The sequence below is a fragment of the Motacilla alba genome, chromosome 3 (genome assembly GCF_015832195.1).
Source record: "Motacilla alba alba isolate MOTALB_02 chromosome 3, Motacilla_alba_V1.0_pri, whole genome shotgun sequence".
NCBI lineage: Eukaryota > Metazoa > Chordata > Aves > Passeriformes > Motacillidae > Motacilla > Motacilla alba.
This window is the reverse complement of record NC_052018.1, coordinates 15,283,507-15,296,127: the sequence shown is the minus strand read 5'-3', so window position 1 is coordinate 15,296,127 and position 12,621 is coordinate 15,283,507. Positions and strand designations below refer to the sequence as shown.

General features: G+C 44.8%; 1 protein-coding gene across 8 annotated transcripts in view; it reads left to right on the top strand.

Moving 5' to 3' along the window:
* Positions 1 to 6,495, top strand: part of HPCAL1 (hippocalcin like 1) — a 79,617-nt gene extending 73,122 nt beyond the window's left edge. For all 8 annotated transcript variants that reach the window (XM_038131281.1, XM_038131278.1, XM_038131279.1 and 5 more), the window contains 3 exons: positions 676 to 1,078; positions 2,184 to 2,289; positions 5,303 to 6,495. In XM_038131281.1, coding sequence (XP_037987209.1) covers positions 701 to 1,078; positions 2,184 to 2,289; positions 5,303 to 5,400 — 582 coding nt within the window. In that variant the 5' untranslated portion in view covers positions 676 to 700 and the 3' untranslated portion in view covers positions 5,401 to 6,495. The remainder of the gene's footprint in view (positions 1 to 675; positions 1,079 to 2,183; positions 2,290 to 5,302) is intronic.
* Positions 6,496 to 12,621: the final 6,126 nt, after the last annotated feature.

Genomic DNA, 12,621 nt, shown 5'->3' with positions numbered 1-12,621 from the left:
CTGTGCTGAGCTTACCCTTCCTGCACCCTCCTGCGACCCTCAGGTACCACAAGGAGCACCAACCAAGCCCCACCATACAGGACCAAGCTCCCACTGCTGTGGGGCAAGAGATGCAGGGAGGGAGGAGAAGCAGTATAAGCCAAAGGGTTTCAAAGAGCATCTGGATAATGCAAACATGACGGGCACAGAGCCATCTGCCTTTCTTGCTTCTTGTTCAGCTGCATTTACTTTCACTTTTGAATAGATGAATTTTTCTTTTCGTCACTGCTGCTGTCCCTGCCCGCTCCCACTCAGTCATTGCAGCAGATCAGCCTGTGTAGGAATCCAGAGTGGCATCGCAAGCCATGTGATGGAGGAGTGGGATTGCACCACAGAACTAAAATACTGAGCTTTATTATTTACCATATAATTGGGACTAATAATAAGAATTAATATTTCCCAAATACTTCCTCCTGAACTACATTCCCCTCCACAGCATATTAGTGAGAGAGCCTAGAGGAGAGGAAAGGAAGCCAAATTAAATGAGGTCTTTTCCCAGTGATTTATAGCATCCTTTTTGTCCTCTTTCCCCCTTGCCCCAGGGCGACTCCCTGTTTCTAGCAGGGTTCTACCTCTCCCCAGCTCCCCTCTGCCTAGTGTGGCTGGAGCTCAGGCAGATTTTCTCTTGCTTTGCAGCTGCTGAACCCAGACCCAGAAGAGGATGGGGAAGCAGAACAGCAAGCTGCGTCCCGAGGTGCTCCAGGACCTGCGTGAGAACACTGAGTTCACAGACCATGAGCTGCAGGAGTGGTACAAGGGCTTCCTAAAAGATTGTCCCACGGGCCATTTGACTGTAGAAGAGTTTAAAAAAATATATGCAAATTTTTTTCCCTATGGCGACGCGTCGAAGTTTGCGGAGCACGTCTTCCGCACCTTTGACACTAACGGCGACGGGACGATCGACTTTAGGGAATTCATCATCGCCCTGAGCGTCACCTCCCGGGGCAAGCTGGAACAGAAGCTGAAGTGGGCGTTTAGTATGTACGACCTGGATGGCAACGGGTACATCAGCCGTGGGGAAATGCTAGAAATAGTGCAGGTGAGGCATTATCTCTATTGGACATCTTATTTGTGTTGCTGTAACCTCTTCACCATGAGAGAGCTGGAGCTGGAGATGAGGGTTGTGCTGAGCTGGGTCACTCCTGCCCCAGGGAGTTTCCTGAGCACATGGTCTTGTAGGACCCATGGTGGGACCTACAAGATGCAGATGAAGAAAGGGCCTGAGATATGAACAAGGCACTTGTGCAGCTGGCCTGAAGCCAAAATTTTGCAGCTCTCCCTGGGGGTTTCTTAGTGTGATGTTCACAGGATCAAAAACCCTAAATGCAAATTCTGTTGACCTGATTAATCTCAGAATTAATGCTCTGAATCTTCAAATCTGAGTCAATGTGAGCTCTGGATGAAAGGCTGTAGCATGCTTTTGTGTCCCAAAGGCAGAGGACATGTAGACCACAGGCTGTAGTGGGGGCAGGCAGCATAGTCACCTGTGCCCCTACCTTACATGTTGGCAGGGTTTTGGCCTTGGCAGTGGCTGCTTGTCACCCACTGTGCAGCTGAGATACGTGTCCTGTGCAGTGCATGGGAGTCATTCATCAGCCAGTGCCCTGACACTGGTCCTCAATAGCTGAGGTGGGATAATTTACGTGGAAGTCTAGAACAGCAGACACTCTAAAGAGGTCTTACCATTATTCATGTTCTTGTTAGCTTCTTCTTACCCATCCACAAAGGCAGACAACCCCTAATGCTATATATTCATATTCACCATAATCCATGTAGCACCCCACATGCATGCATGTAACTGGGTGGAGGGTGAGAGCCAGACAAAGAGGCACTGGCTTAGCCTGGCTGCACCATTGTCTCCTCTATTTTAGCTCAGTCCTGTTCATACAATAATCTAGACTCTGACTTTCAGTTAAACTGACCCAGCTCTTCTTTTGAAGCCCAAATGAATACAGGAAAGAAAAAACAAAAAAGCTGCAGTCAGAAATTCCCATTCATTTTGGTTTATAAAGTCCTGCAGTTGCCAGGGTCAGCTGTCTTTTTTTGTTGCTACAGGCTTAAATTCTTTTTCTCTGTCCCATGCTGTATCATTTGGGTTGTGTTTTTCCTTATATCTCTTTTTTCAAACTTTTTTTAATACTCAGGCAATTTACAAAATGGTTTCGTCAGTAATGAAAATGCCAGAGGATGAATCCACTCCTGAGAAGCGGACAGACAAGATCTTCAGACAGATGGACACAAACAATGACGGTAGGATTGCCACTGGCACACCTTCCTAACCTCTAGAAATAGAGGTTTTCTAGCCCAGCCTTGGTAGATGGCAGAATTTCAGGAGAGGGGAGAAAGGGTAGAAATGTCCCTGCTGGTGCCTCTGGTCTCTGCTTGGCCTTGTTGAGCATCTCTAGTCCATGATAAATAGGGTGAATAAGTGAGCAGTGAACAGAGTGTGAATTCTCCTGCTGGGGGGCTGATAGGGGAGCAGTCCTTCCATGGCATTTCATGGGTAAATCCCCTTCTGTAAAGGCTCCTCTGAAATTCCCATGCCTTTGGGGTATTTTCTTTGGGCATAGCACAAACTTGGCACAAGATTTTGTTCCCACTGCCCTTGATAAGGTTACACTCCTTGGTTTGTCATCAGTAACACGAGTCCTGAATGTGGTTGGGCACCTGAAAGCAAAAATTCCCCAGGTCCCTAACACTTATTTTCTCTGTGTGTTTATGGCATGTATACATATATGGTCACACATCTCTGTTGCACTATGAGCATCAGGGAGATGTAGCAGCTCCCAAGCCAGGTTGTGGAACTCTTTGATAAATTATCTGACAGTATACACATCACAACTCCTTCACCTGTGCTGGCTCATTTCCTTGGGTTTGAAAAATACAGGAAAAAAATTATCAATTTCCTCTTCTCATCAGCCTGATGACATGTTTCCTCTATTTCTAGTTGAGGTGGAGCTTTTGCCTGGGAATGACACTGTCAGAGGCTGAGGCGGCAGCTGCCCACATCAGTCAGGAGCTGTGTCCTACTGATGTGCTCAGTGAGAGTAAAGACTTGAGTCTAGCACTGAGATATGGAGACCTGAAAAAAATGCCATCTTATCTACAAAAAGGGTTTTATTTAAGAGGATTTTATGGCTGCATTTAGGAGTCTGCTGCTGTAGTCCCCAGGGCAAATTCCTGACCTTGCTGAAGTCCTCAAGTATTTTACCTTTGACTTCATCAAAACTAGCACTTCATCCCCTGGCCTGACGTGTGGAGGGCCCTAAAATAACATGATTAAAATATTTTTGGTCTGCAGAAAGTAGCAATGCGTGGAGATGTGTAAAAGAGTAGTGGTCCCAAAATCTGCCATATATATGCATCCTCCATCTGTTGCACTTTGTTGCTGAAATAAAGTCATCCTATTCCCAGTAAAATATCAGCCCTGCAATTTATGCAGCACCAAGGAATAACATCTGCACGTGTATGTCTGGTGGCTGAAAATGTTTCTTCCCCATCTGATTGTTGGGCATTGCAAATAGATTTTGATTTGGGCTTTGCTTTTAAGTAATACAAGGCAAAGGGCAAACTAATAAATATCCTGATAATTAGCAGACTTCTGCTTTTGTTAAAAATACTTGGTTTGGGAACATTAGCTTAAAAGCCAGAAATTAGTGTGCCATGGGTTTTTGAGCTTCTGTAATTTCTACAAGAGGAAGACTTGCTCGTTCATGGAATCATAGAGCTATGTCCCTAAGTGCCACATCTACACATCTTTTAAATGCCCTGGGCAGTCAGTTCCAATGCTTGACAACCCTTTTTGGGAAGAAATTTTTTCTAATATCCAATCTATCCAATCCTTCCTTGGTGCAACTTAGGGCCATTTCCTTTTGCCCTATTGTTTGTTACTTGGGAGATGAGTTCCTCCCTTTTCATCTCTTTTGGGTGCTGGCCACCAGGGTCATTCCTCTTCCATCCCCACAACAGGCTGGTAGCATCCTGGGGCTGGTGCACACTGGCACAAAGAGCTGGTGCCTCTCTCTCCTTGGGTGCATTTGGTCAAAAGTGGCAGCAGGCAGCTCCCAAGTGCAAGATGTTTGTTTGTGAGTCCTGTCTTGAGCCTAGCAGTTTGGGGTGGATAAGGATAGCCCTGGGGTGTTGTGTGAGGGTAGGGTAGGGTATCTGAGTGCACAAGCTAAATGGGATATCACTAGACATGGTATCTGGGGTGCAGCAAATGCTTGTCTCCTCCTTTTCATAGGGAAAATTTCATTTTTCATTAATATTGCCACGTCCTATTTCTGCCATGGTTCTGAGTGCTGGAGCAGGGGAGTATTGGTGCTAGCTACCTGCCAGGGGGCTGGGTCACCCCACCAGAGGTCTGAAGGACCAGATGGAATATTTCCTCCTTGTCGTACCATTACATTCCATGGGACTGTTGGAGCTAGGGGACTCTGACTGCTCCTTCAGAGATCAATTTTCAGACCCTCAGACTGTTACAAGGTCCATCCAAGTAGTTCCTCCAGCCTAAATTAAAGATGTACAAAACAGAAATGCTCAAGGGCAACACATAGAGTAGGTGTGCCCCAGGGCTGGCTTTGCTTGTAAAAAAAGAGAAAACAAAACCCATCCTGTTCCCGTACACACAGCAGGGCACAGCAAGTGACTTGCAAAGTCATGGAATCATGGAATAATTTGGGTTGGAAGGGGCCTTTGAAGGTCATATAGCCCAACACCCCTGCAATGAGCAGGGACATCTTGAACTAGATCAGGTTGCTCAAACCCCAGTCCAACACTGTAGGTGCCAGAGAAGCCATGACTGCTCAGCCCCACACGTCCCAAGAAACAAGAGGACAAAGTGGGGATATTCTGAATATTTAGGTTTCAAGTGTTGTAGTAATAAAAGCATCATTTCAAAGCATATATGTGTTCAGGTACCATACTTTGTGTTCATGTGTCATGTTATTCATGTAGTCTGGTTCTGAGCAAAAAGCTGCCAAATGATATTGGAACAGTTGTTTTTAGATTTGGGACTGTCTTTTTAAATAAAGAAATAGCAATTATTATGCTGGATTGTTTTGCAGAAGAAAAATGCATTTGAGCTTAAAGGCTTGAGTAGGATTTAGCCGCTGTGCATTGCGCTAAATTCCCCTCGATGCCTTTGCGATAGATTAAATAGATGTTACGTTGCCTCGATGAGGAGGGAGTCTCTGCTACAGCAATGGTGACAGGAACAACTGACTTAAAAAATTATTTCCATTTTGGTTGTCCTCCCTGTCAGGTAAACTGTCGCTGGAAGAGTTCATCAAAGGTGCCAAGAGCGATCCCTCCATCGTGCGGTTGTTACAGTGCGACCCCAGTAGCGCGAGTCAATTCTGATGAAAGCGGACAGTGTGCTCAGAGAACCTCGGCTTGTGTCCTTCAAGCTTTGCTCGCAAACGGATGCCTTCTCAACCATCCCTCCACACTTCGCGGATAAGATCCCGTTGCCAGATTGTGTGTGTGTGTGTGTCCGAGCGAACCAGCCCTCGCTCCCCCCACTAACACCAGTGCAGTTCTCCTGCGGCAGCTCCGTTTCTGCTTCCCCATAACGTTACCATTCACTCTGCACATTTTAAACATTAATCGAAAGGTTTGTTTACATGCAGCTACGAGAGAGTTCGATGGCTGGTGAGATACCACTTCACTTAGTCCGTGAGAAAGGTGATGTTCCCATAGTTCTCGAGAAGATGCTAGGTAGGACTTTTACTCAAAATAGCAGATGGTAGATAATTTATTTTGCTTCAGAAATTACTATGTTGGAAAAAAAAAAAAGAAAAAAAAGTGGACTGAATGGAGTAGAAAGTTAAAAAAAAAAGGAAAAAAAAAAGCAGCTTTCCTGGGCATGGTTCCAATTTTCTTTTTGAGGAAAATTGCTTGCACTTATCTAATGGTCTTTACTTTCTTTTAATATATATATAAATTATATATATATGGTGAAGTAAAATTTTAAATATTTAGGTCATCTATTTAAGGCATAAAATAGAATTCAAGCTTTGTTTCTTCTAGTTGTCTGTGATTTATTCAAATCTTGGAGATTGTTTTTTTTGTGATATTTATGCATTAGCAAATTGCTGTTCCAAAAGAAATGCATGACTAGCAGTTTGTGGATATTTCACTCTGTTTAATTCCTGAATGCAAATATTCGTACATTTTTACTGTCAGTCATTCTGGTATTACTGTATTAACAAAAGACCTGAAAGGAGTTCATCCTCATTTTGTATTTCTCAGTGGAGTCCTACTTTCTGGTGGTTGCTGCGTTAAATGGCTTTTGAGTGCCCCGAGGTGACGTGACTGGCACTGCTGTTCTCAACTTGGCTACACCTCTTCCCTTTTGCTGTCGATATGTTAATAGTCTTGTGCATTCCAGTGTTATTTAATATCTGCCTAATGCCAAGAAATATTAATTGAAATAAAAGACTACTTTTCTTGTCACTTCCTGTCTTGATCTAAGCCATGCACCAAGTTCCTAGTGTCAAGTATTTGAGGAAGGGCAGGGATAGCTCCCTGCACAACATCTGTCAGTCTTGTCTGAGACACATTGCCTTTAAATGCATTGGGGTTTTGGGAGCTGTCTGTTGTGGCTGGGTTTACACAGTGGTGTTGGTGCCTGTGGGATCCAGCTCCATCCCAGCTGAATCCAGGGTAAAGACTGCAAGAAGGTGACAACTCAATTTCTGCTGGATGCAGAGCAGCTCAAGGCAATGAAGGAAAAGCTGCTGGCCCTGCTGGCTGGGCTACCGTGACCACAGCTTTTTAAAATAAAGTTCCTGTCAGATACCAGGTACTTGCTGGATTAACGTTTGACATTGGTAGCATGGGAAGCAGTTTTCTCACATTCATCAGGTCTGCCAGTAGCTGCATATGCCTGCCCTCTCTGCAAAATAAAGTATCAAAAAATTATGTGACCTGAAGTTAATGTTGAGCATGTAATGAAGGGATTTTTGCTGTGTAGAATGTTCTAGTAGTGGTGAACTAGAATGTTCTAGTATGTGATAATACTTTAATATTAAAAGAAAGAGAGAGAAATGTTTGCAATATCCAAGTGGAAATACATTTAATCAGACTCGGTCTACAATACAGACTTGTGTCAGTGCTGCCAGCAAAAAAGTGTGTTCATTTTTTCCCCTGGAAATTCAAATTTGAGCAATTAAACCAACAGTCCTTTCAACCACAACACCCTGCTGATGAGGCAGCCCTGAAAGGGATGTTAATCAGAAGCCTGCCTGCTATCCCAGGGCGAGCCCAGCAAAAAAGCCCAACTATTGCAAAAAATGTAATTCCATGGTAGCTGATAGTCTGCTTCCAGCCTGCTTGTGTTCATGCTGTCAGTCTGTCTGCCAGGAGATGCTGGAGTGTTAGATATGTTCTTGCACTAATGACTCTTCTTGCATAGGCTGGGTCCAAAAGCAGCTGTTTAGATGTGAACTGGCCACCATGGGCTTTATCATTTCTGTATCGTTCTGAGAGTGTGAAAAAATGTCCTTGACCTTGTCCTGGGACGGTACCTCTGAGGTGGACCACAACATTTGAATCTTGTTTCTTCATTCTTAAAATGAGTCAGGCATAATCAGTCAAGCATTGCATGATACCTTGGGTACCAAAGATTTAAAAACTGTTTTGCTGCAGCATTCATAAATGCAGCAGCTCTTTTTCACTTGCTTCTCTAAGTGGAATTTTTACTGTCTTTTTCTGGCATCTCACTTCTTATGGTTTCCTTTGCTGACCGTAGTGAATAGCAAGTTCGAGTAGCTGTTTAATAAAGCCCAAACTCTTCTCATTTGGAGAAACAAAATCTTACAGAAGCTTATTTTGATAAATAAGCTTACCTTGTTATTCCAGAAAGAAAGTGAAAGAACCTAAATTTTAGAGGTTAGAAAGTTCCTATTTCTTTGATGTTGCAATTTTTTCTCTGAAATGTGCCAAGGTATCCACGATGGAGTTTGCTGCCCACCACAGTCTGACAAGCCCCTGCACAGCCCTGTGCAGACACTGGGATTGTGTCCTGCTTCATCAGACCCAATTTCTTCTGTCTTTCCCTTTGCCTCTTTAAACTATCCAATCTCAGATTTGGCGGTTTTTCCAGTTATCTCTCACTGTTTTCATAGCTTTCAAGGAGTTTGTTCTTTTCAGGGCAAGATGATTTCATTTCAGACTGGGACTGGCACAAATTATGTGAGTAAGATGCTCCCAGCTTGCCTTCCAGGAAGAAGTGAAGGAAGATACCCCGGAAAGGTGGACGTGCATGGCATCCCAGGGAAAATGAGAGATGCTCTGAAGCCCAACCAGGCTGAGGTTTTCAAAGGTGGCTTCTGATATGGGGAACCTTTTAATTAAAAGGCCAGCTAAGTACTGGAAAGGGTTTTATCTGCTGCTACCAAGCAGGTCTCTTAAAATCAGACCTGCTTCAGAGGCTGTGATTGTGCATCCACAGTCACTGAGCAACTTTGATCATCGTGGCTGTGCTTGAGCAGCTCCTCAGAGGATGTCACTGCTTTCCTGGCTGGTAACAGGGACTCAGAGGGGAGAACAATTTCCAGGCTCCTTTTCCAGGATGTCATTTGCATGTTGATACAGGCAGAGTTCAAAACCAGCTGAGAAATCAATGAAAAGATAAGAGAGCTTTACTGCTTGGTGGGCTCCCAGGAATGTCTTTCATAAAGGGACTATTGTGTAGAGGGGTTAATCATTTGGGAAATTAAGTCCAGGTGATTAATAGGAAACTTCAACTTGTAAAGTGGTTTAAGCATTTTTGTGAATTGTATTTTTTGTCAAAAATGGAGTCAAACTTAGCAAAAGTAGTTTAGCACAAAAAAAAATCTCATCACTGTGTCCATTTTTGCCTCACTTTAATAACCTATGCGATTATTTTCTCACCATGGAGATATTTAACACTCTGGCTAATTACTACATAAATTCGGGCCTTTCTGTACGAATTGCAGGTCTTATTAAGGTAATTCAGAATTATGTCATTGTCTTTCAGATAAAGTCTGTCTGGTTGCAGCCTAACTCCAGCATGGTTGGCAGAGGTGCTTGGGTTCAGTTTCGGGTGTCTCCCTTGCCAAGTTTGAATTGGCCCTTTGTTTTTAAATCAGGCCCTTTGCAATGTATTTTTAGCATTAGCCTCTGAGTAATAAACTCCTGTGAAGAACAACGTGAACATTTCTGCAAGCATAGGGCAGATGGTCTCCATGGATAGTCCTCGATCCATTATTCAGGGCTCTATTCATATTTAAAGGTTAGGAACAGCCATTGACTCTAACGGTCCAGTGGGCAGACCGGCGTTTTGAGCTCCCTGTGCTGCACCATGGCAGATAGAGTGCTGATGAACCTGATAATTGCTGTTATCTCTTTTGGGAGGAGAGATGCTTTATTGAAAAGAAAGAAAAGGGTGGGAGAAGAGAGCAGAGCATCTCTGTGTAGGAGCTTTGGAGATGTGCCTGCATCGCTGGGAGCAGCGTGGCTGCAAGCAGACCTTACCTGTTGCCTACACGTATCCAGTGTGGTGGTTTGGATGCAGACACGCTTCTGAACACTCTCATGTTCACTGTGGCTAAAGGGCACCAGTACATCACCAGAGGGTCAGGTTAATCCCACCATGTCACACAAGTCAGAAATTCAGCCATGACACATGAGTCAGAAACCACTGCCAGAAGGAGGCAAGGAATTGTCATGGCAGCAGCCTGGTGTCTTCGGGGACAGACAAGCAAGGTCACCACCACCAGTTGGGTGGGTTATTTTAAGAGCTAGCTGGCTCTTTTTGATGGAGGAGCAATTTATCACAAACAAAATCTGTATTGATTGGGCTGTCACTAGAGGGAATTATCTCTCACATGAAGGTGAGAAGCAGGATCCACTCCTTGCTCCTCTCTACACACATTCCCACACCTTGGTGTTTGGTGTTGCTGGGGCCTGGGTGGGTCATGATCAGCTCCCTCAAACCCTCCCTGCCTGTGGACTGTAGCTTTGAACAGATGTTCAGTGTCTTCTCTACCCTGTACCTGGCACTGGGAGCTGCATCACTTAACCTCTGGCCACTGCCAACTCACAGCTGTGCTCTCAGGGCACCCACCCCAGAATTTTTTTTACCTTTCCAAAACAATGCAACTCCTTTGCCCAGGACTTTGGCAACTTCCTTTGCTTTAACTTTTTTTTTTTTTTTCTTTGCATAAACTGCGCCATGAAGCAATATGGGAACTTAGTGCAGAAGGTGGGTCACACTCTAAAATCCAAGATGGTCACAGATACATTACAGCAAATATGACAAATTACATACTGGGTGAAATTTGCCTCTGCAGTGTCACCCAGGCCATTCTGCAGGAAATGAGGTGTAAGCAAGGGAGCCCATTTTTCTCTGGCACTTTTCTCTTTCCCAGCACTGGGGATGGGTTCTCTGCAGCAGAGAATGGGAGCAGGGACAAGTCCTGCCTAAGGGTCCCATCATGTCAAAGTCACCCACAACAAAAAATTTCATTGATTTTCCCAGGTCAGGACACAGACAAATTTCCAGTCAGTATCTGCATTTTGCTTTTTAGTTTCCAAGTAAGTACTATCCTTAAAGCCTAATGTGGGTATATATACATTGAGACAAGATTGAATCTAGATTTTCATCAGCAACATGTGCAGGAAAATAGCCTGAGAGGAGACCTTATTGCTTTCTACAATTACCTGAGAGGAGGTTGTAGCCAGGTGGGGATGACTAACAAGTAACAGGATGAGAGGAAATGGCCTCCAGTTGCACCAGGGGAGGCTTAGGAATAGAAGGAAAAATTTCTTCACTGAAAAGGTAATCAAGCATTGGAACAGGCTGCCCAGGTAAGTGACTGAGTCATCATCCCTGGAGGTATGCAAAAGATGTGTAGATGTGGCTGTGGTTTAGTAGTGGACTCTATGACCTTACAGGTCTTTTCCAACCTAAATGATTGCAGAATTCTGTGCTGTGGCTGTGCATGTTTCTGCTCCAGTCTTTCCTTGCTCACAAGAGCAGCCATGTATTTCTTCTGTGTATTAAAACACCTCTAATCCTTCCTTGACTTCTTTGCATGAGAAGATGCAAACTGCTATTCCCCCTGGTGTCTCCATTTTGGGTACATGCAAAGAGAAACACCTTGTTCCTCCCATGTGGGTTTGGGTTGTAACCCAACCCAAGTCAGTACTGTGCTGAGCCTGCACCAGTGGTCATGAGCTCCAAAAGAGGCATCTGGCAGGCAGCCTCTCCTTTTCACCTCTGTAGGACCCTTGTTCCTGCTTCTAAGAACTGTCCTACTGCATCTTTGACTTTTCTTACTGCATCTTCACTGTGGCGGTGGCTGCAGGGACAGCCCATCCCATTCTTTCTACACATAGCCATGAGACTGTGCTGGAAATCTGTGGAGCAGGGCTGGGGTCTTCCTTGCCAGGTCTTAAACCAAACATGAATAATGAGCAATAAGAGAAATCAGGCTTGTTTGAAGAAACACTGAGATGCCTAGGCTCAGAGGAGAGTGCCAGCTAACTCACTAAGACATTGGCCCATCCCATCTTATGGAGAAACAGAACTGAGTTAGGGAGAAACAGAGCTGGTACAGATAATCCTCTGCCTGAAGCTGGAATTTGTCTTTCATTTGGGTTGTTTGGGAGCAAGATGTCTTTGTGAATGGTTTTTAAAATGTTTTGGGAGCAATCTGGAGAAATGCCATATGCTGAGCATCACAGCATGGAGCTGGGAGCATCATCCTCTTGGGGACACTGAGCCCTCATTTGCTGCAGCTTGTAAGAGCAGCAGGCTTCCCATCTCCAGCTCCCTCTGGGTTGCTGTGTGGGAGCTTCAGCCTCCCTGCTCTAGTACAAAGGTTCAGTCACAAAATGGGGGTGGGAGACGAGACCCTTCCTCCCATCAGACCCAGCTGGTGTGAACAAACACCCCACTCCTGAGGCTGCAGCAATGACTGAACACATGTGGTTTTCCTCTTTATTTTTTATTTTAATATTTTTCTTTAATATTTTCCTGCACCCTTTTCAGGGTAAATTCCACTGCTGAGTGGATGCATGGGCAGCAGGCGCAGTGCTGGCAGCTGGTTCCTCAGAGACAAGGTGGGTGCACGGACTGTGCCTTAATATGCCACTAATGATCAGGAACAAAACACAAACATTTCAGACACTTTCCTTGGGGAAAATAAAATAAACTCAGCTAATTTTGATGTTAGTGTTGCACAGCCATGGTTATTCCTTTGCTGCTTTCCTTATGAACTATTAATACATGTGAGGCTCACAACAAGCAGGTTTGATGCCTGCTAAAGGACACAGGCAGTGCCATTGCATGTGTGTGGTGACAACGAGGAGCAGGGCTGCCTGCACACTGTGGACAGTGCTGGTGCTTGAAATGGGTTTCAGGTGCCAGGGTTTACCCCACACTGCGCCATCCTCTATCTCTCCAGCATCGTGTGCAGTGAGGCCTGGGGGAGCTGCTGCTGGCAGACACCCTGACCACTCTGGAGAAATGTGATCTTTGGGGAAACTGGCTTTCATAGCCTCGCTGAGCCCCACCTGGGTAGCCCCTGGGGGCTAAAGATAACCGTGTGT